Source organism: Heloderma suspectum, chromosome 4 (assembly GCF_057233095.1).
Source record: "Heloderma suspectum isolate Gila_16-S chromosome 4, 16-S_ref, whole genome shotgun sequence".
NCBI lineage: Eukaryota > Metazoa > Chordata > Lepidosauria > Squamata > Helodermatidae > Heloderma > Heloderma suspectum.
This window is the reverse complement of record NC_139461.1, coordinates 160,161,570-160,188,532: the sequence shown is the minus strand read 5'-3', so window position 1 is coordinate 160,188,532 and position 26,963 is coordinate 160,161,570. Positions and strand designations below refer to the sequence as shown.

Below are 26,963 nucleotides of genomic sequence, written 5' to 3'. Positions count from 1 at the left end.
TAGCTCAGAAAAAAGGAGGGTAAGGGGAGACATGATAGAGGTCTACAAAATTATGTATGGTGTGGAGAATGTGGATAGGGGGACATTTTTCTCCCTCTCTCAAAATACTAGAACCTGGGGTCATCCTATGACGCTGATTGGTGGGAGATTCAGGACAGATCAAAGGACGTACTTCTTCATACAGAGCATAGTTAAACTATGGAATTCACTTCCACAATTTGATGGCCACCAATTTGGATGACTTTAAAAGGGGGGTAGACAAATTCCTGGAGGAAAAGGCTATTAATGACTACTAGTCCTGATTTGCTATGTGCCACCTCCAGTACAAGAGGTGGTGAGACTGCGTACACCAGTTGCTGGGGAACATGAGTGGGAGGGTGCTGTTGCACTCATGTCCTGCTTGTGGGTTCCTGGTCGACAGCTGGTTGGCCACTGTGTGAACAGAATGCTGGACTAGATGGACCCTTGGTCTGATCCAGCATGGCTCTTCTTATGTTCTTAATTTTATGCATATTTACTTAGATTTAAGGATGGGGAGAAGCCATAGCTTAGTGGTAGTGCATATGCTTTGCAGGCAGAAGGTTAAAGGGTTAGTCAAATAATCAGGTAGCTGATGATATGAGAAACATCCTACCTAAGACTCTGGACTCTGCTATCAGTCAGAGTAGACAGTACTAGTACTCTGACCTGGTATAGCCTAACCTGGAACAAAGCAGCTTCCTATGTTCCTAAGGAAGTCCCACTAAATTAATTGGGATTTACTTTTGAGTAGATATATATAGAATTACGCTTTAAATGTGTGATATATTTAATGGCTTTTGACTATTTCTTCCTTTTAAACTAAGGCTCATCATCCCCCTTGCAAATAAATGCATAAATATATTTCTACCCCACATTTTAGGGCAGGCCCTCACAAGGCAAATTTTGCCCCATCTTCAGAGTGGGGAGGGGGGAAATGATCCAAGAAACTTCAGACTAGTCAGCTTGACACTGATACCAGGCAAAATTCTAGAAAAGATTATTAACCAGTTGGTCTGAGAGCATCTAGAAAAGATTGCATTGATTACTAGAAGCCAGGGTGGTTTTAATCAAGGATCAATCATACCAGACCAACTGTCTCACCCTTTTTTGATAGACTTACAAGTGGAATCGATCACAAGATTCTAACAAACATAGCACATCATGATTTTAGCAAAGCATGTCCTTGTTGACAAGATAATAAAATGTGGGTTGCATACTACTGTTAAGTGGATCCAAAGCTGGTTGAACAACCATAACCCACAAGTGCTCATTAATGTCTTTTCCTCAAACTGGATAGAGGTCCCCTAGGTTAAACTATGTTGTTTAACATTTTTATAAATAACTTGGATGAGGGCATAAAGGGGATGCTGAACAGGTCTGCAGATAGCACAAAGCTGGGAGGGATAGCCAACACCATAGAAGACAGAATCAAGATTCAAAACACTTTTTGCGGGCTGGGACACTTGGCTGAAACCAAGATGAAGTTCAACAGAGATAAATGTAAAGTTTTGCATTTAGGTAAGAAAAATCAAAGGCACAAGTATAGGATGGAGGAGACCTGGCTTGGCAGCAGTACATGTGAAAAAGGTCTAGGTGTCTTAGGGCACAATCTTATGGCCAGACAGTGTCTAGACAGCCATAGAATTTTTCAGTTTCTGGGAACCAAGCTCAGAGCCTGCCTTCTGAGCTCAGTTCCCAGAAACCCAACTCCCCTCCCCCTCGTAGGCAGTATGGTTCGTCCCCACTCCATGCTTGTAAGAGCAGTGTGGAGTGGCCAAAAAGGGGGTGTTCCCAGGGGCAGGGACGGGACTGTGGAAGTACTGTTATGATGCTCCCTATGTGCTGTCTGGCCTTCTACCCCACTCCAATGTGCCCTGGCTAGACAGCTGTCTATCTGCAAATGCAGGGCGGCTGGAGTACGGAGGAGAAGATCCCCATGCTCTGCCCACCCTGCATTGGATAGTCAGCCGCCTCCATGTTCGGAGGCGGCTGACTATCCTCGTAGGATTGTGCCCTTAGTCAATCACAAGTTGAACATGAGTCAGCAATGTGACGCATCCGCTAAAGAAAGGTAATGCAATCTAGCCTGCATTAATAGGAGAATAGTGTCAAGATCATGAGAAGTAATAGCTTCACTCTATTCTGCACTGTTAGACCACATCTGGAGTACTTGTCTAGTTCTGAGTGCCATATTTTAAGAAGGACATTGACAAACTGGAACATGTGCAGAGGTGAGTGACCAGGCCTGGAAACCAAGTCTTATGAGGAACAGCTGAAAGAGCTAGGTATGTTTAACCTGAAAAAGTTTAAGGAGAGACATGATAACTGTCTTCAAATATCCGAAGGGTTGTCATATGCAAGAAGGAACAGAATTGTTGCTCCAGAGGGCAGGACTAAAAGCAATGGGTGGGAATTCCAGGTGAGCAGATTCCAGCTAAACATCAGAAGAAACCTCCTGATGGTACAAGCCAACAGTGGAACAGATGCCTCTGGAGGATGTGGGCTCTCCTCCTCTGGAGGGATTTAAGCAGAGGTTGGATGGCCAGCTGCTCCTTGGATGAGCAGCCACCTCTGCATGCTTAAGCATGCCCTCTGAGTGGCACAGTCATATGGACTGGGCCCATCCAGAAAGGGTGGGCAAGCAGGCAGAGCTGGCTTCTTGAGCTTTCTCTCTAGGTAGCACAAGGGCTCAGTGCTCCCCAAGGCGGCACTCAGAAAGTGCGGACCAGAGAACGGAGGCTGCAGCTGCTCCCACTTTCTCTTGTTTCCACACTGTGTCTGGGCAATCCCAGTGGGCCCAGTTCTCCCTACTGTGCTTCCGAGAGACGGAGAGAGAGTGCAAAATGGCAGGAGCAATAGCAGCCTCCTCCTCCTCCTGTTCACTCACCTGACCTGATGAGCAACTGAAGACAGCAACAGCCACTCCTTGAAACTACTCTGCGCTTGCCTGTTTACACAGGTGGGTGAGCAAGCAAACCTGCCCACCCACTTAGTCTGGATGGGAGGACAGCAGCGATGATATTGCTACCAGAGGGGCCCAAACCTCCCAGAAGCACCTCAACAGCAGCTGGTCAGCAATCAGGGCTGGTGGGGCCTCCCAACAGTGCCAACAATGACACCTGGCCTTGACAGGATGTGCCTGCCTCCTGCCTCCCCCTCTTCTGGCAAATGCTGAAGCTAAGCAGCACAGGTCCCCGCCCAACCTAGCTCCTGAAGTTTGAAGCACACTGCAAAACACACAAGGTTTTATGTGTCTCTGCATTCCCACTACTTTGTCTTCTCCTTCTCCTCCTGCTATTCCTACACAAGCTCCCTCCTGACCCAATCCCAGATGCAACAAAATGCATGTTCTGGGGTTATCCAAACAGCTCTGTTTGCTGCAACTGCTGGATTAAGTACAGAGCACAACCTCTCTCAATGCCTGGAAAGATCCTCCACCTTGCCTTCCACTGTGCAAACAGGTAGTATGCATAACTGGGCATGCCTGGACTCATTCAAATCAATGGCTTAGGCGTTCCTAAGTCTGAACAAGGTCGGGCTGTAAGCCTCGCAAACAGTGTCAACTGGCTCCTGGAGATTCTAACTTGCCAAAGAGAGAGAGAGAAACAACTCACTAGTGACCAGGCTTTGTCAAAAGCTGGTTAAAGGCAACTCATTGTTGCTTACCAATGTAAGGAACTATTTAATCCGGTGAGAAAAGTATTCTCTTTCTTTGCTTAGAAGGATTTCAGTTATTCGAATGAAAGTTTTGCCCGAGTTTTTGGTATGTGTTTGCTGTCTATCAGTCTATGTTCCTTGAAAAAAATTGAGTAAGTTTCAATCTAGTCAATTCATTGCAGGTGGAGACAAGATTAGTTTACAAACTTCACAGCAATTGGGATCTAAGAATGCCTTGTGCCTGTTCAACATGACCAAAATATTACCATGCTGCCATTTTAACAGCTTTAACCAGTTGGTGGGAACCACATATTAAATTGCAGGGATGGTTTGCAGAACAAATGGGCATGGATACGCCTTCAAAGTGCATGTGGGCAACCCATGGCCCACAGGCCACATGCAGCCCCAAGAGGCCTTCAGTGTGGGCCACTGTGGCTGCCCCAAGCCCTACTGACCCCCCCCAACCCTGCCACTCAGCTGTTCAGCGGGCTGACAGGAGTGGGATGGGGAGGAACTGGTGGGGATGGCCTCCCCTGGACATAGCCCTCTCCCACCCTGCCAAGCAGCTTTTGGGCAGTCTGGGAATTGTGATGGGGAGGATGGTACACACGGAAGGTAACTGCTGCCCACTATCCTTCCCATAAAATCATGCTCCCCACAACCTGTCAAACAGCTGTTTGGTGACCTGGGGAAAGCATAGTTGTATCTGTGTGTGTGCGTGGGCGGGCACATAGGGAGAGGAGTATTAACACCCTGCAGTGAACCAGACCCTGCACACTGCTGGCTCCATCCATGCTCACCAATCAGCCCCCAAACCACTGCACACCCTTGGGGGCAAAAAGATTCTCTACCCCTGCTTTAAAGGAGGAGGGTCTCCACCCTCTAGATGGAGGGTGCTCAACCTGTTTTGGATGGGGTTGCACTCGCCTTGAAGGAGCAGGTTCATAGCTTGGGGGTTTTCCTGGAGCCATCTCTATCACTTGAGGCTCAGGTGGCCTCAGTGGCATGGAGTGCCTTCTACCAGCTTCGGCTGGTGGCCCAGCTATGCCCCTATCTGAACAGGGATAACCTAGTTTCAGTAGTCTATGCTCTGATAATCTCTAAATTAGATCATTGCAATATTTTGCAGCTTGTGCAAAATGCGGCAACCAGATTAATAACTGGGACCAGAATTTTTGTGAATCACCGAGAGCTTCAGCTATTGGGTGGTATAGAAATGAAATAAATAAATGGACTGAGCACATAAAGACCCAATTCTGGCCCGCTTGCATAGGCTGCCTGTATGTTTCTGAGCCCAATTCAGGGTGCTGGTTTTAATCTATAAAGCCTTACACAGCTTGGGACTGCAATACCTAATGGAACGCATCTCCTGACACGAACCTACCCAGACACTACAATGAACATCTGGGGCCTTTCTCTGAGCACCTCCTCCGAAGGAGGCTTGGAAGGTGGTAACAAGGGAGAGGGCCTTCTCAGTGGTGGCCCCCATAAGCTCTCCACTGAGGCCTGCCTGGTGCCAACAGTGTCATTTTTTCAGCGCCAGGTTAAGACTGCCCTCTAATCCCAGGCATTTAATGGCATATGATTGAGCAGCTGTCTTGAACAGGTCTAGTATTGAAATTATGTACTGAAATTGTTTTTAGCTATTTAATTGTTTTAAATTGTATACCTTAAATTTTTTAGACCATGTTTTATTATAATGATGTTTTATAATGTTTATAATGTTGCAGTTTTGAATTTTGTGTGTGTGTGTGAATTGTTGTAAACTGCCCAGAGAGCCTTGGCTATTGGGCAGCATAGAAATGAAATGAAATAAATAAAATAGAATTAAAGAATAATGTAGTTAGGTCTGCTAAGACAAATATTTTGGGAAAATATAAGAGCATTTTGGTTCTTGGAGCTTCCCCAAGATCATCAGCATTACAGTCTAGGCTGCAATCCTATACACACTTGCCTGCAGGTAAGTCCCATTCAATTTATTGAGGCTTCCTTCTGAGTAGACATGGTGCACTGTAAATCATCATTATCATTAATATTTCTAGGCCGTCTTTCAGGGCAGGAGCCCTCCAAAGGCGGCTCAACAATAAAATAAACAATACATTTTCATAAAAACAACAATTTAAAAACAACCACAACCACACACACACACATAATCAGGGGAAGGCCAGAATCAACAAGTATATTTTCAGGGCCTTCCTAAAAGCCTGCAATGTTGGGGCCTGACAGACCCTCAATGGCAACCCATTGCCACTTGGGAAAAGCCCCTTCTCTCATGTACTTGTCCACCTAACTGCCCTCAAAGGTGAGCAAGTAAGAAGGGCCTCTGCTGCTGTTCTAGAAGTTTGACCGGGTTCATATGGGTGAAGGTGATCCTTCGAGTACTTTTGTCCCAAACCATTTAAGGCTTTAAAGGCCAAAACCAGCACTTTAAATTGGGCTAGGAAATGCACTGGTAACCAGTGCAGCTGGTGCTACATAGGTGATATATGATTTGATCACTTTGCCCTCATCAATACTCAGGCAGCCACGTTTTGCACCAGCTGCGGTTTCTGAGCCATCTTTAAAGGCAGCTCCATGTACGGTGCATTACAGTAGCCTAGCCTGGACATCACTAGCGCATGAATAACTGAGACAAGGTCTGTCATCTCCAGATAGGGTCACCGCCGGCATTCCAGCTTAAGCTGGTAAAACACACCCCTGGATATCGCAGCCCCATGAACTTCCCCAGTTAGCATACAGTTCAGTTAGCGTAGAGTCCCAGACTATGCACTTGGTATTTTAGGGGGAGTGCAACCCCATTTAAGACCAGTTGTAAACCTCCATCTAGACTAGATGGTTTCCTAACCCATAGTCGCTCCATCTTGTCTGGATTAAGTCTCACTTTGTTCACACTCATCCATCCCAAAACAGCCTCTACACTCTAGTTCAAGAATTCCACAGCCTCCCTTGGATGGGTAGATGGAAATGAGAGGTACAGCTAAGTATCATCCATGCACTGATGATACTTCAGCTCAAACCACTTGATGACTTCCCCCAGTGGTTTCATGTAGATATTAAAAAGCATGGGGGAAGAGGATGGAACCTTGTTGCACCCCACAGGCTAATGCCCATGGGGTGGAACAGAAATCCCCCAGCACCACCTTCTGAGAGTGCTCCTCCAGGAAGGACCAGAACCACTTTAACACCATGCCTCTTAAGCCCAACCCAGATAAATGATCCAGAAGGATATCATGGTTGATGGTACCGAAAGCCACTGAGAGATCTGGAAGAACCATCAGTGTTGCAATCTTCCATCCATTCCTCAGTGTAAGTTATCAACCAGGGCTGTTTCCATCCCATTACCAGGCCTGAAACCTAATTGGAATGGATCTAAATAATCAGTATCATCCAACACTGTTTGGAGTTGAGGCCACTACCTGCTGGGGCCACCATCCGCTCCAGCGCCTTGCCCAAGAATGGCAAATGTGATGCAGAGTGGTAGTTACCCAAAACCATAGGATCTAAATTTGGCTTCTTCAGCAAGGACCTCACTACTGCTTCCTTCAAAGCTGCAGGAACCTCACCATCCCTCAAAAAGGCACTGACCACCTCAGAGTTCCAGCCACCCAGCTCAGCTCTGGGAGATTTCACAAGCCATGATGAACAAGGATCTAAGGAGTCAACTAGTAGGCCTCGGTCCTCCAAGCAGTTTGTCCATGTCCTCAGGTTGTACAAGCTGAAAGGTATCCATAACATGCCTAGATGATGCACCAGCCCCATCCATTTCAGACTCTGTCAAAACAATGGCATCCAAGTTGGCATGGATAAGAGCAATTTTATTTGCAAAATGTCCAGCAAATTGCTCAAATACCTTGAGGGTTCGAGTTATTGTGTTCTAGAAACCCAAGAGGCCTTTAACCACCCGAATTTTCCTCTGGACAACACTGAGCAGATGCAATGATGGCAGAGAAGTAAGATTTATTTGCCGCCATCACCAGCACAGAATAACATCACAAATGGATTCTTACCTCTGTTCAATCATATTTGTTACAAGTCTTCCACCATTGTGGTCTAATCATTGACACAATAATTGACACAGTTGTGGTCTAATCATTGACACAGTCGTTTCATTGCCCACAGCTCCTCAGAATACCAAGGAGTTGACATGGCTCTACAACTGGGTCAAGGACATTTGGGAGCAACTGAATCAGTAGCTCAGGTCATTCCCTCATTCCAAGCAGAGACCAGGAGCTCAGCAGAACTGCCAGCTAAGCCTGCAGGAAAATCCCCCAAAGACTTCAGAAATCCATCCAGATTCATTAGCCTCCGGGGTGGACCATAAAACAGGGTCCCCTAGTCCTGTAGAGGTTACAGGTAGCCTGAAGGTCAAAACTGATCAGATAATGATCTGTCCATGCCACTACTAGCTCCCCCACCCACAGATCATTTTCTCGCAATGCTGTACAGAAAACCAGATGCAAAGTGTGCCCTGCCACATGTGTTGGGTGAGATGTTATCTGAGACAAGCCCATGGTTGACATGGCAGCCATGAAATCCTGAGCCACTCCTGAAAAGGTAGCCTTGGCATGAACATTAAAGGCCCCATGACCAGAATACTACACACAAGACAACCTCAGTCAGCTCAGGCAAGGAGACTATTCGACAGTGGGGTGGGCAGTATACCAACAGAATCCCATATACCACACTGGCTCTCACCAAAGTAAAATGAAAATGGACCTGCAAATGAGTATATCAGATAAAGGATTGATAGAATCCGTGTAAATTAGAAACATCTATATCCCAGAATGTGGCTTTAAAGAGAATTTTGTAAAACTGTTATATTTATTTCGTTATCTAGAATATTTATATATTGCTTTTCGACAAAAAGGTCTCAAAGCATTTTACACAGGACAAAGTGGCTTACGAACATGTTTGCATGAACTTGCTACATTCCCAGGAGGGCCAGGACCACTCATATTATACCTCTGAGTGCATCAAAAGATGCGTGGTCTAAGAAATATGATGTGTTGGTGCTGAAATCTAACTTTACAGATTTTATGCATATTTGATGGTTATTTAATGCTACAATGCTATGGTCCCTGGGAGGGTATCCCAGGGGCCATAAGATGTTGGATTTCCCACTGTGAGGTAGAGATGTAAAGCCCACCAACCCACCCTGTGTGCAAACCAGAAAAAATAAGGAGGGGGGACATTTCCTCATTTTTTTCCAAGAGCCTTTTTTGTTTGCTTGTTTCTGAAAAATTGGAAAAATTGAACAATTTTGAATTTTTTTTTTTTAAAGAATGATGAATAAAATGTTGAACCAAAGTATTCACATATTGCTACCTGGCCTTCACTCCCCCAAAATGATTTCTAAAAACCACTAATTGGAAGACTTTTAGTAAGAATAGGGACATAAAATGTCTGCAAATTATAAACCCATGCGGGGGGGGGGGGGATAGTTCTTTAATCCTCTTTGCAAAGTCTCCCAGCATAGTTATTTCTTCAATTCCTTATTACAATTATTGATCTAATGTATTTTTTTACTGATAGATACTTAGGGATGCTCCAAGTCATGCTCAGTCTTGAACATGTGACTAGAGTCACAGTAAAATAATTTGTGAAGAAAATGTAGATTCTTCTTGACAGTTTGGTTTTGTTGTAGAGCCCTGTGTTTCTGGGCTTGTTCTGGTTATATGCTGTAGGGAATCCTGCCTCAGCAATTAAATTTTAACTGCTGCCACTAAAATAATCCCTCTATACCTCAGTAGCCCAGTTACTATGCTGCAGCCATTGGATTGGCACCACCACTAGAGACAACCTTCCAAAATGAACAAAAAGTAAGACGGTTATTAAGGGGAATTATTTACAAAAGGAAATAAAATATCAGTCTTCAAATAATTGGTTGAGATTGCTTAAAGGCCCTTGAATTAAATATGCTTTGAAACTATTCTTAATAGGTAAGACCATCTTCCCCAGCTAAATAAGCTCCCCATAGCTTTTCTTTTACACCAGATTTCCCTAAACTCCACTCTGACCAATTCCTCAAAAACAGGAATAGATGCTGCCCAACAATCTTCCTCTGCCTCCAGCTCTTCCTACTGCTTCTGGCTTCTAGGATGCTTCAGATGCTTCAGGGAGTATTTGCTGAAGCTCCCCTTGGTCAGACATAAAATAAGAATTGGTTTGCTCATAAAATTATCATGTTTAGTATATTACATTTAAAAGTATAGTTTATTCAAACAGTAATTACAAATTTACTGGGTTTACTTTTTAACTTTTTTAAAAAAATTAATGATAATTTTATGAGCAAACCACATTATACGTGACAGGGCCATTCCCATGTAATGGTGGCATTCAGTGGAAAATCATGGCTTAATTAAGCCACAAATTGCAGGGACATGTGAGAGACATGCCCAGTTTCCAGTAACAACCTATAAATGTTACCATGATGTCCGTGACTGCTGGAAACTGGAAGCGGTCCACATGCAGTGTGCATCCCCACAATTCATGGTCATTGTATTCTATGTGCCTAAAATAACCAAGTGACTTTAGATTTGTAAAGAGTGCTGCTAAAAAAAGAGAAAGTATTGTATATTTTCCCCGAAATTTCCATTTTTTTCCGGGTGGTGGTGGTGGATCAGGGTTGGGATGGTTTTTCCGTGGCTTCTAGGTTTCTAGAAACGTTACATCTCTACTCTGAGGGTGGAGAAAGCAGTTTGCTGTTGGAGGAGAGATCTGACGCTCCTCCCAGCCACTGTGGAATGCTTGGAGGTTCGTTGTTCTCTGATATTGGAACTCCAGAGCGGGGAAAGGGGGTGTGCCTGCTGTGCCGCATTCACAACCCTCCTGGTCCCACGACAACTACCAGACCAGCTGCAGATCTACGCCTGTCCTGGAGTTGGTGTAGATTCATTCCCTCCCACTGAAATCAATGTGAAGGAATTCATTTTTTAAAAAGGGCCAGGAAGGGGGGGGGGCGACCCCCAAACACTGCTCCTTTCTGGCAGAGCTTTGGATTCTTCAGAGCCTCAGGCATTGGGAGTTTCTCCCCACCCCCCATCCCCCACAGGCAGGACTGCTCTGTAAATGGATTAAATATTTGGGTTCATCCATAGAGAAAGTGATCGAGTGTGGTATGATGGCTACAGTACTGGACTGGGACTGCAGAGGCCTAGGTTCCAATGCTGACTCAGGCACGAAGAGTGCTGGACAGTCTTGGGCTAGCTGGTCCTGCACAGGGTGGATATGATGACAAAAGGGGGAGGGGAGAGCCAAGGAGGCCAACTGGAACTCTTTGGAGAAAAGGCAGAACATAAGTAAGTACCTCCAAGACCAACATGGGCCTGCTAAATTGTATGGAAGATGATTTGTATAAAAAGGTTATCTTGATAATATGCTGATAGCTTCTTGCAAGAAACTGTAAGTCTCCCACCTGCCCAAACCCTTTCCCTATAAGGGAGCAGTCGCAGATTTATTTATTTTTTGGCTGTGATCATGTGTAAAGTCACTATTATGCTTTCACCCAATTCAGGTAGTTTGAAAGCAAGGCAACTATTTGTAAATAGTTAGGAACTGTTTATTAATTTTTGAAACAGTAAGTTACATTGGGATAATGTCACAGAGCACATTTGCTATAGTATAATAATCCCATACCAATTTGTTTGTGATGTTTCTTTAAGTATTGTTCATCTGCTATTCTTTTAAAAAAAACAAATTGCTTTAATGTGACGTTTTGTCATTAGGTGGACTAAAATTTTAATAAGTATTTTTTCTCTTTTCATTTTTCTCTATATTTTTCAATAATCTAATTACAAAAAATTACAAAAAAATAAACAACAGAATATCAGTTGCAAAAAACTTCTGGAAGCAAAGCTGTTATGATGATGCTCCTCCTATTCCCTTCTCAGTTTGCTACCCCCCGCTCACCCAACCCAACCCACAGCCTGTGGCACAAGAGCCAGTTACTCACACATCACGACACACTGACTAGCAATGGAATTTTTTATTGGAGTCAATCAACAGGCAAACACCTTTACCTGAACAGGACTGGGGAGCAAAATCAGGGCATACAAGTCTTAATGGAAGGAGAACAAATGTTACAATAGAATGGAGACCAGTGCCCTCTCCTGAATACTTCAGATCTGTAGCACAACCCTATACAACCCACCACAGCACACCCGCTGGGAGCATGCACACAAGAATGTACAAAGCCTACAAAAGTCCCACTGCCTACTGACATTCCCAGTGTGCTACCCAGATATCACTTGTCTGTGCCCCCAAAGCTGCCGAGTTCTCTGTCATGCATTTCAGAACTTCTCTTTCAGCAGGTATCTCCCCTTGCTTCAAACAGAGCCAAAGAAAAAGAAGAAGAAATCATCCTTCACCATAGCAGCAGTAACCTCTGCCCTGCATGTGCTCAAAGGCTAACCTCTTAGATACTCCACAGATGTCTCTCGTTGCATGTATGGATAGCTCTGAGAGCAGAGCTACACTTAAGATAGCAGAGAATCCACACACTACCCCCACTGCAGAGTTAGATGCTATTTCCACATGCAAAAACCTTATAGCCACACCCCATATCCCACCACAAAAGATGATTGACTTTATGATTCCATGTCATCATGCTGGAGAACTGGGATAAACCTTATTGCCTCTTTTCCCATATCAGATATTTAAATGGAAGTGTGGCTGGAGCCTGGGACACATATGCAAAGGCCCAACTATGTGCCCTGCAAGCCCTTTTTATTGCAATAAGCACCCAATACACGGGACTCAATTAAATGCATCCTGCAGCAGGACACATTGGCCATTGACAAGCCCCACCTTTCAGTGGAACGTGTCTCTCTCAAGCACCATGGTTCATTTCCCAAATGCCACCAGCCTGCTCTGGATCTTTGCAACCAGGCAGTCTCCTCCCCACTCCCACACAGTTATTCCCCCAACTTGCTAGGCTGGCAGGATGCCTTGTTCCTGAGCAGTCCTGTGTGCGCGCAACTTGCACCTGGACATCTGCAGGCTCCAGCCTGCATCATGCCAAGGGGTCAAGGTCCATTCGTGCAGAGTGAGCTGAGTCCAAGTCACTCCCACACCTCCGTCCATATGGCCCTGGTGTGGCATGAGGGGGTGGTGGGAGGGTGCAGCACAAGCTCTCCTACCTGTTTATTGGTGTATTTCTGAGGGTTGGTGCGGTAGCTGTAGTCTGAATACTGCTCTGAGCCTGTAGAATTGCTGTCCCCAGTGCCCACAAACGTATTGGTAGCTGGCAGGTCCTGCACTACCTGGTGCTTCTTGGAGGCAGAGGGCGACTGGGGCTGGAGCTGGATGGAAGGCAGAGGAGAGTTGGAGCGGTAGTGGCGGCCCAGGTCCGGGCTGCCAGGTGGATAGTTAAGGGGCAGGTGGATGCGAGGGCTGTCACTGACGGAATCATTCATAAGGTTGAATTTAAGGGATTTCTGCAGGCCAGTTTCTTCCTCGTCCTCAGCTGGCTTGGGTGGCTTGGGGGATTTGCTCTTTTTCACCTTGCTCTTGGCTTTGTTCCCTTTGCTACCTTGCTTGGGAGCATACAAGTCCTTGGTTTCCTTCTTGCCAGCTTGGTAGCCACTCTTGGCTTCCTTCTGACGGCAGTAGCGCACCAGCACGACCAGCACAATAACAAGGGTGACAGCTACTATGCCTGCAATGACACCGAAGAGGATGTTGCTGCGCTGCTTGCTGCGCTCATATTCGGGGTCACCGGCAATGTCGATGTCAATGGGTGTGTCTAAGCTGTGTCCCACCAGGGTCTCCAGTAGAGTGCGGTTCGCCAAGGTCTCATTGACGTAGAAATGGACCAGCGCTGTGCCGTGGCGAGAAGGCTTGCCCCTGTCGTTTACACGCACAACCAGGCGGTGAAGCCCATGGTGCTTGCGGAGGATCTCCTTTTCCAGTGTGATGTTTCCATTCTGAGGTGAAATCTTGAAGAGTTCAAAGGGGTTTCCACCAGCAATGCTGTATTCCAGCTCAGCATTGGTCCCAGAGTCAATATCTTCAGCTCCAACACTCATGACCTGCTGCCCAGGACTAGTATGGGGTAGAATATGCTTATAGGAGCCATTGGATGGAGAGATGATGACAGGCGCATTGTCATTCTCATCCAGGACATTGATGGTCACCCCCACATAAGCAGATCTGGGTGGGTCACCCCCATCCACAGCTTTAAGTCGGAAAGTGTAAGTACTCTGCCGCTCACGATCAAAGGAGATGCTGGAGAGGATGGTGCCAGTGCCATTCTGGATGACAAAATCACCATTGTCCTGCTCCACTGAGAGATGAATGAGGGCATTCTCCCCTTCGTCAGCATCAATTACTGTCACCATGCCCACTGGACTCAAGGGTGGCATATTTTCCATGACAGAGAAGTTGTAGCCACTTAGCATGAACTTTGGGTCATTGTCATTGCGGTCCATGACATTGATGGCGACTGAGGCAGTTCCCTTGCGGCTAGGGCTACCCTTATCAGCTGCAACCACCAAGAATTCATAACGCTCTCGCTGCTCCCGGTCCAGCACTGTCTTCACCCGGATTTCACCAGAATCTGGATCAATAGAGAATATGCCTTTGGATGAAGGCTCTGTCACTAAGGAATACACCAACTTAGCATTGGACCCACTATCTGCGTCAGTAGCACTCACTTCCACCACCAAGTCATCTGGGGAATTATTTTCAGGAAAGGCCACTTCTGTTGAACTCTGACTGAAGACTGGATCATTGTCATTGACATCCACCACCTGAACCTTGAGAGAGTTGGTGCTGGACAGGGGTGGGTTGCCAGAATCCACAGCCACAATTTCAATGGTGTATTCCTTCACTGCCTCATAGTCTAGTGGTATTGTGGTCTGCAGAAAATACTTCTTTTTGCTATCGCTGCCAGTGTCACTGGCTTGTCGTAACTGAAAGGGTACATCACCAGCCACCACACAGGTCACAACAGCATTCTCACCCTCATCCCGATCAGACACCTGCACCAGAGCAACAGGTGTCTCAACTGGCACATCTTCTGAGATATTGGCCATGCCATCCTGGTGGGTCACCAAGCCAATACCACGAATCTCAATGGATGGAGCATTGTCATTCATGTCCCTGACACTGACCACCACCTGGGCGCGGGCAGTTTTGGGGTTGGCCCCCTTGTCCTTGGCCAGCACTGAGAACTTCAGCACACTGATGTCTTCACGGTCAACAGGACCCTGTACGGTGATGAGCCCAGTGGCTCTATCCAGGCGCAGTAGCCTGCGAACCATATCTGAAGCCTGATGGAAGGAATAGTCGATCTCGGCATTAGCACCCTGGTCAGAATCATTGGCCTTCACCTGCAATGAAAATAGAAAAAGGTGAACAGGTAGATGTATTACGACTGAGAAAACTGATGTTACTGACCTTGAGTCCATGCAACTGATCATGAAGGTGACAGAACACTTCAGCTCTAAGATAACTATTATTATAGGGCCACTATAATCTGGTGTGTGTGTGTGCGCGCGCGTGTGTGGGGAGTATAGGTTCTGTGGCTTATACTGAGAAAACATGTCAACAAACTGATCTGAAACTTAGCAGTGTAGGAGAGGTGTGTTTGAAGATGGTTGTGCTGATTTTGAGGCACAAAGGGCAGGAAATGGCTTCTTTATAGGAGTTTAAAGTTTGATGAATGTCCACCAGCAGTTTGACAGGTATTGTCTGCCCCGCCCCCCCGCAAGATTTACCCCATAGAACCTCAGAGCAGTTCTGATTCTGAGGAGGAACAGCTGTCTGTGGGAGAGGAGTGTGCTCATCCCTCCCAGGCCCTGCAGCTGGCAGAGATTCCTCCTGCTGGCATTCTAGACATAGATAGCAGTCCTGGGAGTGAAAGAGCATGGGAGGGGGGCTGGCTGGCTGCTCGACGCAGATGCAAAGAGCAACGAGCTATGGAGGGCGTGGAAAGGAGGCGTAGCGCCCGTTTGGCACGCAAGCAATGGTTGCATCCAGAGGACCCAAGGGAAAAGGGGAGGGACTCTCCCTAGCCCATAAGCTCAGGGTCTACAAGTGATTCTCGTTCAAATGGGGACCGACTGTTTCCAACCCGGGGCATAGGTTACTCTGCTGTTTGTAGCTTAGTCGCTGGTGATAGAGTTATTAAGTTGTAAAAGGAATAAAGCATTGAAAATAATCCTTTGTCTGTGTCTGGAGTTGGCTACTGGAGTAGACTGAAAGAGACCGGCTAGGGCCCCCTGACAGTAGTGACATTTCTTCATCTGTACAGCATATTTTCGAAAACAGATTGTCATCTTATGTAAAGCAGAAGGTATAGTATGTGCTGTGTCCCAGAAGAGCACACGGTATTTGTACATTTTGAAAGAAAGTGCAAATTTTCACCTCATTTTAGAATATAGAATTTCATAAGGTCATATTTGCAGAATGGGAGGGGGAATAAAATGGAGTGTGTTTACCAGGGAGGCTGGAGTGATTTGTTTTCTCTGAGAGTGCCCTCTTCCTTCATTTGGCTTCATGTTTACCTCAAAATGGCTAGGCCTCAGTGCTGCTGTTTGGCTTTTACCTTGTATGTCTTCAGGGAAGGGGCTGCTGAGTTCCTTGTAAGGCAGAGGGCACAGTTATAGGGCTGGTTTGAATTGACAAGGACCAATTCCCTTTTGTTTCTCCGATTGTCAATATAGGTTGTTTGAGCCTACCGTGTTTGGAAAGGTAAGGCAAAATTCTTTGGGGGGGAATCAAACTGGAGCAGCTTTCAAACGCAAAGAGAGTTTCCCTGCCCTGCCTGACCCTTTTAACTGCAGCAGCACAAATGAAACAGGTACCGCATTTCAGCAGTATGAAGGTACAGTTATGGGGAAGCTCTGCCTGTTACGCTGATTCAGTCACAGAGCCCCGTTAAGGGAGCTGAGAGGAAAAGATGGCAAGAAGCCTAACTGTGTGGATCTGAAGTGTGAACTGTGGAGACCTGTATGGGGAGGGACAGCCCGGATCATCCAGCACATCTGTTCTTTATTAAAGCACACTTCCTTGTGTTTTCAGTCTAAACCTCTTCAGCTGCTGTTTCACAAGTCAAAGTTTTAAAGCACGTTTAGGAGGTCAATTCGGTTCGCTCCTAGAAAGACAGCAATTACTTTTCTGGGAAGTAGCCAGACGTGTGCACAAACACACACACATGCATATGCACCCCAAAGGTTCTGCATGACATCACTGGTGGGGGTGAGAGATACATACTGTCTCTGAATGTGGAGGTTCCATTTACTGTCAAAAGAGGCAGGTATGTATCATCTCTGTATTGTCACCCTGCTTATTTAATTTATATGCAGAGTACATCATGAGAAACACTGGGTTGGATGAATCACAGGTTGGAATTAAGATTGCCGGGAGAATTATCAACAACCTCAGATACGCAGATGATACCACCCTAATAAGCAAAGAGGATCTCAAGAGCCTCTTGTTGAGGGTGAAAGTGGAGAGTACAAAAGCTGGTTTGAAACTCAACATTAAAAAAACGAAGATCATGGCATCTGGCCCCATCACTTCCTGGCATATAGAAGGGGAAGCAGTGGAAGCAGTGACACATTTTATTTTCTTGGGCTCCAAGATCACCGCAGACGGTGACTGTAGCCATGAAATTAAAAGACGCTTGCTCTTTGGGAGGAAAGCTATGGCAAGCCTAGACAGCATAGTAAGAAGCAGAGACATCACCTTGCCGACAAAGGTCTGTCTAATCAAAGCTATGGTTTTCCCAGTAGCAAGGTATGGCTGTGAGAGCTGGACTATAAGGAAGGCTGAGCGCTGAAGAATCGATGCTTTTGAACTGTGGTGCTGGAGAAGAGTCCCCTGGACTGCAAGGAGCTCAAATCAGTCCATCCTAAAGGAAATCAACCCTGAGTGCTCATTGGAAGGACAGATACTGAAGCTGAAGCTCAAATATTTTGGCCACCTAATGCAAAGAGAAAACTTCCTGGAAAAGACCCTGATGCTGGGAAAGACTGAAGGCAAAAGGAGAAGGGGACGGCAGAAGATGAGATGGCTAGATAGCATCACCGATGCAATGAATATGAACTTGAGCACACTCCGGGAGAGAGCGCAGGACAGGAAGGCCTGGCGTGCTATGGTCCATGGGGTCACGAAGAGTCGGACACGACTTAACGACTGAACAACAACAATGTATCAGCTCACAGTTTTAGCAACTGGGGGCTGAAGGAGAAAGTAAGTGAGCTGTTTCACAGGTGAAAACCTCACCCCTCCTATACTGAGTTTTGTAAACCACTTTAAAACAACAATAACAGCCACAAAAAACCCAATAATGAACTTCTTCATTTTTGGAGGAAATATTTGCCTATCACAGGCTGAATGAGTTCCAGCTGCCCAACCTCACACTGTTTAATGTCACTGGTGCATAGGAGAGAGTTATACTCAGTGTGGAGTATTAGTTCAACTCCCATTCATATGCCCAGCTTACTGGGTGACCTTGGGCCCGTCACATCCTTCCAGCCGAACCCACTTCACAGGGTTGTTGTGAGAAGAAAATGCTAATTAATTTAGGGTTGTGTTGCTCTGAATGCCCAGGGGGAGAAATGGAGTGCTGCGAATTTCTCATGCCATTTGTATGTGAATCACCTGAGACAGTTAGAGGGTTTTATCTCTCCCTGAACATAATAGGTTCAATATGCCCTCCCTCAAAATTCTAAAAAAAATTGAATTCCAAAAAATGAAAGGATAAAAAAAATCCACCCCCAGTACACATCCCTACTGCAAACTGCACATTTGATGTGGGTTTGATATATCACCTAACAGTGTGTGGTAACCCTAACACCAACTCTACCTTACAGGGTCTCTTTAATGTTGACAACAGTGGTATTTAGATGCTCCCTGCAGGCTTTCCAATTTTGGGGTTTAAAATACTTTTTAGGTATGGAACTATAGAATCAAAAAATGTCAGAATCTGAAGGGTTCAGGTTTGCAGGCATAGATTGGCCTTCCCAAAGCTCAATATATAAAAAATCTTTTGGTTTTACATGTTAAGGGCTTTCCACATTCCTTCACGCTTCCAAGTGCCAGGAAGTTTCAGCTAATGAGGGCCACATTCTCAGCAGGGGTGTTCTTTAGGCATCTGGTGTGGCATCCTAGGCAGTGCATAGTTCCTGCTTCACCACTACCTTGGGGCTGGATGGCTGCCAGTAGCAGAGTGGTAGACCAGAGTCACAGATTGGTCTATTCACTGGAATAGACAAATGGAGTCCATGCAACTGAAGCTACCATTCCATGTCACAAGTACCCAACTGGCAACCAAGAGCATCCACATAGAATGAGAGATTTGGAAGGGACCTTGAAGGCCATCTAGTCCCACTGCCTTCTCACTGTAGGATAAGCCACAGGTAAACCATTCCTCCTTGCTCCTCCTGTACATTTCCCACAGAGACTTTTGGTTAGTATTGTATATACTGCATGTATGTATATACATATATACTGAAACAAGAATTCTGTATAGTAGGTTAATATTTCCTCATAGTTAATATTTGCTCATAGTGCAGAATGAGCAAAAGAACTGAGTGGGAGAGAGAAATGGAGAAAGGGTGCCTTATTTTTAAGTACCTTTTGTTTATGACCCAGGAAGGATTCAAACTGCATCATATAACTATGTGTCAGCTTAATCAAATGTAAGTCATATATAAGTACTGAGGTATGGGCAGCAGCTATCCATAATATCGTAGTACTCGTTCATGTCACTGGCCACTAAATAAAAAGTTTTGCCTTTTAAGTAATTAGGTAAGGCAATGTATATAAACAACAACTGCACTTACATTATATATGTAGCAAATATTTCTCTTTCTAAACTCTCACTGTAATCTTGATCTCCATCACAATGTCACCCTCAGAGGGGAGGGGACATTGAGAAAAGGGCCACAGAGCTTGGAGAGGAACAAATTCCATGACAAAGTATGACAAATGATACTGCAGTACATCAGAATTGTTTTTCTGTTCTTGAGCATGTGTCTGCTCTTTAAACACACACACACACACACACACACACGATTTGCGGGCTCAGAACCTTGCAAGGAAGGTATACTCTCTGATCTGAAAACCTACTCCACAAAGTATCCCGGTAACTCATTTAGGAGGAAATTCCATTCTGCACATATTCAAAGGTTTAAAAATAAATAAATCATGGCTTGCCTATTACAGAGCTGGGCCCTGGGACAGAAAATGATTGCTACAGCGTCATTCCAAATCTGGAGTGCACAATGGTGCACAACATCACGCTATCTCTGTGCATGATGGTGTCTTGGCAGTAGTGAAACATTAGTCCTTGTTCTATCCATTCCATCACTTGCAGTGTCTATACATGTCTGCTCAGAAGTAAGACCTAATGAATTTAATGTGGCTTACTCCTGGGTAAGTGGGAGCCATATTGCAGCCTCAATTGGCTAAATGGAAAGTCGCTTTAAAATGCTTTACTTGTGGCAGGGGGTTGGCCTATATGACCTTGAAGATCCCTTCAAGCACTATCTTTCTGTGTGGATGGTATTGGGCATGATTTGGGTATGTAGCCTCTTGAAATTCTTTGTAGGAAGAGAAATTGGGGGGACAATTTCACTGAATTTTTCCAGGCAGAGGAGAAATTCTCCAACCATTTTTCACAGGTAGGGTTCACTATTGCAAACAGTTGTACCACAGCATCTCCCCCCCCCCCCAAGGGTTTTTGGTCTTTTGTACTGCCATTGCCACTGCAAGTGGCAAAATCATCAACCGTGCTGGCAGCCTGGCCCCCATTTTGCATTCTTCACAATACCCCATACCTAGCATCATTCCAGGGCACTGGTGGGGGAAGGTTGGGGGGGAAAGTGAACGCTACCAAAAAATGGGGAAGAAAATTCTGAGAAAATTCTGCAAAGTGGCCTTTCTAGGGGGGTAAGAAAAGAAAAATCTCAGGACTTCTTTTTTGAGAAAAATGTCTTCTGAGAAATGTGGGCTCAGATCTAGTTGTAATTTTTCAGGGTTCAGACCTTCCCCAGGATCTTCCGAATGTTAAATTTCTGAGGGGTGATTGTGGCTGCATCTTGTCTCTAACGCAGGTGCTCATAATACAGCCCCTTCCCTGCAAGCCCTGTAGCAGGTGTGAGGGGGGCAGTGCCGTGTCCAGCATCAGGGAAGAGGTGGGGCCACTGCTCTGCCAAAAACGGACCTCCAATTTCCTGAAAGTTTTCTTCCCCCATGAAAGAGACTTCTATTTTTTGCCTCATTCTCAACGTTTTATAATTTCTTGGGGGTGTTTTGACCTTACCTCATCATTGTGAAGTGGCAGCCTGTGTGTGTTGTCTTTCTACTAGACTTCTCCATTGCTCCCAGTCTGCCTGGGCTTTCTGATCTGAAAAAGCCCTATGGGAGGAATTACCTCAGGACGGCTTCCCCTGGGCTTTAACTGAAGTGCAGGAAGCCGGGGAGGCTATGGGCTGCAGAGAGATGACTGTACAATGAAAGACAGGCCACTCACCCAACACTCCTCAGCCACCTCATAAGTAAGGTAAGCACAAGAACCCTGAACCAAATCCATGAGAATTTCCCTGAACTTTCCTCTCATTTGAATTTCTTTTCAAAAGCAGTTCTTTTCTATGAAATTGAATGAAAGTGATCCAAAAAAAAGCAGAAGAAATTTTTGGCACAGCACTAATATAGTGTATATAATGCCAGACTTGGACTGGGGAGACCCAAGTACAAATTCCCTCTTGGCCATAAGAAAATAAAAGCTCTGCTAGATCACACCAAAGCCCCGTGAACCTATTAGCTATCAATTCCATTGGGTGACCCTGAGTTTCTGACCCAGTTCACACAATTAAACAGCCCACAGTTTGTTAACCATTGGTTGTTCAGGAGCAAGCAAGAATGCTGTGTCCCAACCACCATCCCTATGAGGAAAGACTAAAGTGTTTGGGGCTTTTTGATTTAGAGATCAAAAAGGGAAGGTGCTCCAACTGTTATAATTTGGTTATGCTGTTGTGCATCTTTTCCAGCTTTCTGATTTCAGATAGAGGGATAGAACCATACATGGCATTCCACCTACCTCACAGGGTTGTTGAGAGGATACACTGGGGTAATCCCACAGAGAAAGGGCATGATACAAATGTGAAAAATAAAATAACAAATATGTGTACAACCCACTATTCAAGTTCTCTGTTAGTCCAAGGGGACACACCCAGTCCATCCCTGCTGCCACCAAGCTTTGCCTCATACACTGCACCAGTTGGGCACACAATGATCCCCCAGCAAATTCCCAAGTCTATACCACATGAGTCCTGCAGAAGCCAGCCAGGCTTGTAAATTCTTCCTGCTCTTGGTAAAAGGCCCAGGTGATGCCACAGGCTGAGAGAAAGCATTTCTCTTTCCGTGTTTTTCTGGTGGAACTGGCTTGGCTAGTATAGCTGAGAGGCCACCTCTCCCACTCTGGTATGCAAGGAATTTCCCAAGAAAACCAGTCCAAAACTCCAGTCAGCTGGTTCCTGAGTCTCAGCAATAGGAAGGAAGTGGGACCCTGCTGAAGGCTATCTGAAGAGAAACTCCTCTCCTGGGCTGGGTGTTGATGCTGCATTTACACATATTAAACCACTGATACACTGCATGATTCTTCAGCCAGAGACACTGGGGTGAGCAAACGGCAAACACAAGATTAACAGCCACATTGCTCTGCTTTTGAGATGCCACTGCAAAGTCAGTGCAGGAACTAATGGCTCACATCCCAAAGTTTACAGTGTTCCAGCCACAAAGTGGCTTTGAGGGCAAGGGAGGGGATACACATTTTCTGGGACACAGCAGGAGTCTCAGCCCCGCGCCACTACTGCCTACTGTCCTCCCCTGCATGGGATAAACCCCTCCCTATGTACTGCGATCCCAAAGAGAATTCCCTCACATGGCTACTAGGCTTAGAGGGGAGAGGAAGCTCCCTCCTCAGCTGACATCCTGGTGAGAATTGCCCCCTTCTTGCAGTTAGGATTCCCACTAAGAAAATGGATGATGTGTGTAGACGGGGAATGGGGACTGAGAGAGTGAGAGGTGGTGACAATCTTAAAAATCTTGAGAGAGGATGATGATCAAGAGAGAAAGAATATGGGGCAGCTCTAGCCCTGCCTATCATCTACATGTGGCCCCCAGTCTTGAAACCAGGACCAGAAGAGGGAAGGAAGCGGGGGGAAAGCAAATTTAGGCAGCACAGCCATTGCATGAGCCCTTTCTGGGAGGGAGGAGAAACCAAATGGCAGTTGGCCCCAACCAAACTGATGGAAGGGGCCTGACTGGCTCAGCCTTCCCTCTGACGCAGCCTGATGGAATATAGTAATATTCCTAGTTTTAAGTATTGGAACAGGGCACTGTGTGACCGGAGGCTGAGCAGAAGCAAATGAAAGACAGGTTGCTAGCCATACTATCCACTGACAACTCATTTCTCAAAACCTTTCCAATATAGCACCCCCATATTCATGGTTTGCTTTAAAAAGGACAAACCCATTGTTTAACATTTCCTTTTCTCCCAAAGCAGTCTTGTCTGTGCTCACTTGCTTCTTTTGTCTATTGTTTTTCTGGATAGGATGGACTCAGCTATTAAATGTCAATTCCAGATTTCAGCTTCACACCACTCACTGTAAAGATATATGGCATTTTTTCCCTTCCCAATAAACAGCAAACTATTCCAAATTGTAACATCATGACCCATTCACCAAGGCTTGAGTGCTGCCTTATCATCCACATTTGTACATACTAGCAAGAGTGAAAAATTAATATGTAAAATCCACAGGAAAACTAGCCAACAGTCAAATGCATACACACTTGCTGGTTATTAATATAAGCCACTGCAGATAAGCAGACACCTTCAGCCATCTGTGCCATCATCTGGGCTAACCTCAGCCTTTTGATATAGTATAGTGTATGGCATGAAACACAGATGGGGAACCTCCAGCCCATGGACTGAATTTAGCTCACCTCCCTGTCTAGCCCATGTTGTTAGTGAGGGGTGAGCAAAACCCTCTGTCTGTGTATGTTTATGTGCACGCGTGTGTGTGTGTATAGGTATGTATGTTCTACAGCTGTACGCAAATGGCCTCTTGAAATTCTCCACCCTATTTGTGGGCAGAGAAACAATTTCACCAAATTTCTCCAGTGGGAACAGAAATTCTCAACAGTTTGTCACAGGTAGGGCTCACCAATAGCAGTGCAAGTAGCTCAGCTTCTTTTTTTTCTCTTAAAGGTTTTGTGTGTGTGGGGGGGGGGTCTGTGTGCTGCCACTGCAAGTAGCATCAGCTGTGTTGACAGGCTGGCCCCATTTTGCATCCACCACAATGCAGGTGTGAGGAGATTACGTAATCACTGCTGCAAGGCAGCCAAGAGCTCTCCCTGTGTGTTTTCTTTCTATTGTACATCTCTCCTTTGCTTTGCAGCCTCCCAGGTTGGAATGTATGACTTACCTGGCTCTGCCGGGTTCCGCTGGGTGGGGAGGCACTTCGTCCCTCCCCCCGGAATCCTCGCCGGGAATCCTGGCCGCCCGGCTCCGCTCTGCGGGGATTCCACAGAGCTGCCGGCCGGCTCCGCCAGCGCTGGACATCCGGCCGCTGGCTAGCAGGGACGCAAGTGGCGGAGGCCGTAGTCGCCGCCGTTTGTGTCCCTGAATTCAGCCATGATAGGCTATGTAAAGACTTACGTAGCCTATCACGTCTGGGTTTAAAAACAAAAACAAAAACGCGTACGCAAATGGTAGTGGACGGCCGCCATTTGCGTTCCTTATTTTCTGTTCCCCCCCTCCATTCGTGAAAGGCTATGTAAAGACTTATGTAGCCTATCACGTCTGGGTTAAAAAAACAAACAAACGCGTACGCAAATGGCGGCGGCTATGGCCGCCGCCATTTGCGTTCCTTATTTTTGGCTGTCTTAGTCTACGTAAATATTTACGTAGACTAAGACGAAGACAAGAAAGGGGAACACAAATAACATAGCAGACGCTATTTGTGTTCCCCCTTATTTTCACCGTCTTAGTCTACATAAATATTTATGTAGACTAAGACGGCCCAAAATAAGGAACGCAAATGGCGGCGGCCTTAGCCGCCGCCATTTGCGTACGCGGTTTTTTTTTTTAACCCAGACGTGATAGGCTACATAAGTCTTTACATAGCCTATCACGAATGGGGGAGGGGAGAAACAGACTGCAAATGGCGGCGGCGGCGGCAGCCGGTCGGAAGACCAGCCGCTGCCACCGCTGGAGCCGCTGCCGTCCGGAACATCCGCCCCAGGTAAGTCTCTTCCCAGGGGGGATCCGTGGGGGGGCAGGGGGGTAGCAGGCCGTTCTGCTCACCGAGATCCATGGCGGAATTCTCTGACATCCTTACTCCCAGGCTGCCTGGGCTTCCTGATCTGAAAAAGCTCTATGGGCTATGAGGAGTGATCTCATTATGTCTTTCCCCTGGCCTTTAACTGAAGTGTAGGAAGCTGAGGATGCTGCAGGCTGCTGGATATATGATTGTACAATGAAAGACAGGACATTCATGTACACTCCTCAGCTACCTCCTAAGTAAGCTAAGCTCAAGAAACCTGAACCCAACCTATTTGAATTTCTCTGAAATTTTCTTCTCCTTTGAATTTCTTTTCAAAAGCAATTTCTTTTCTGTGAAATTGAATGAGAATGGCCAAAAAGTCTCAATGCATGGATGAGATGGTGGTGCCAGGAGGAGGGGTACAATTATTGGGGGAACATTTTTGGACAAGCCGGGCCTATACAAGAGGGATGGGCTCCACTTGAACCAAAATGAAACCAGACTGCTGGCACTAAACATAAAAAGGGTGGCAGAGCAGCTTTTAAACTGCTTTTTTTTCCCGTGGGGGAAAGCCGGGGGGAGCTGGGAAGCATCCGGTTTGGCTTAAATCATCCCAAAGGGATGAAGATGAAAATGTTTTTGGTTCCCCAAACGCAGAAGGGGAGAAAATAGGCCAGGAGCATATAGTAGAACATAACAGCCAATCAAAGGGGCCAATGTCCCATAGCAAAAGATGCACATGCCAGAGGCATCTGGGGAAGGATACCACGTATAGGTGTTTCTATGCAAATGCCAGAAGCCTCCGTGCCAAAATGGGATAGTTGAGTGCTTGATTTTAATGGAAAACCTGAATATAATGGGCATTACAGAAACCTGGTAGAACAGAGAGAACCAGTGGGATACAGTCAACTCTGAATATAAACTCTATAGGAAGGACAGGGAAGGGTGTACTAGGGGAGGTGTTGCCCTGTATGTCAAAGAGGGCATAGTGTCGAGAGAACTAGAACACCTAAAAGGGATACACTCTTCCACAGAAGCTCTGTGGGTGACAAGACCAGGCTCCAAAACTAGTGCTAGGAACATGCTGTTGTCCCCCAGACCAGAATGCTCACAGGGACCTTGAGATGGAAAACGAAATCAGGGAGGCCTCCAAACAAGAAGTGTTGTCTTCTTACAGGTCCTAGTATGAGATATAAATGTTGTTGAACCAATTGGAAACAGTGATCACAGTGCTATCAGATTTAATATATATTTAAGTGGAAAATTGCCCAGGAAGTCCAAGATGGTCACATTTAACTTCAAAAGAGGAAACTTCCCTAAAATTAGGGAACTGGTGAAACGGAAGCTAAAAGGGGGAGTCAAAAGGATTACATTCCTTCCAAATGCTTGGAGATTACTCAAAACCACAATAAGAGAAGCCCAGCTAAAATGTATACCACAGGTTAGGAAAGATAGCACCAAGTTCAAGAGGTCGCCGGCATAGTTAATGAGCAGTGGTAAGGGAGCTATTAGAGAAAAGAGAGCTTCCTTCAGAAAATGGAAGTCTTGCCCAAGTGAGGAAAACAAAAGGGAGCACAAGCTTACACAAAGACGATGAAAGCAGACAATAAGAGATGCAAAAAAAGCATTTTGAAGAGCATATCGCTAACAACATCATAGAATCATAGAATAGTAGGGTTGGAAGGGGCCTACAAGGCCCCTTCCAACCAATAAAGAATCAAGGCCAACAATAAAGAATTCTTTAAATATATCAGAAGCAGCAAACCAGCTAGGGAGGCCATTGGACCATTGGATGACAATTGAGTTAAAGGAGGACTGAAAGGGGACAAGGAGATTGCAGAGAAGCTGAATGAATTATTTTCATCCATCTTCACTGCAGAAGATATAGGACTGATACCTGTGCCTGAACTGATGTTTTCAGGAAGGGAGTCTGAGGAACTGAGGAAAATAGTGGCAACAAGAGATGAAGTTCTCAACCTTATTGATGTACTGAAAGCAAATAAATCA

General features: G+C 45.8%; 1 protein-coding gene across 1 annotated transcript in view; it reads right to left on the bottom strand.

Moving 5' to 3' along the window:
- The window catches only part of PCDH1 (protocadherin 1), a 211,991-nt gene that overhangs the window by 149,529 nt on the left and 35,499 nt on the right, over positions 1 to 26,963 (bottom strand). The window contains exon 5 of the mRNA XM_084851558.1: positions 12,816 to 15,008. Coding sequence (XP_084707684.1) covers positions 12,816 to 15,008 — 2,193 coding nt within the window. The remainder of the gene's footprint in view (positions 1 to 12,815; positions 15,009 to 26,963) is intronic.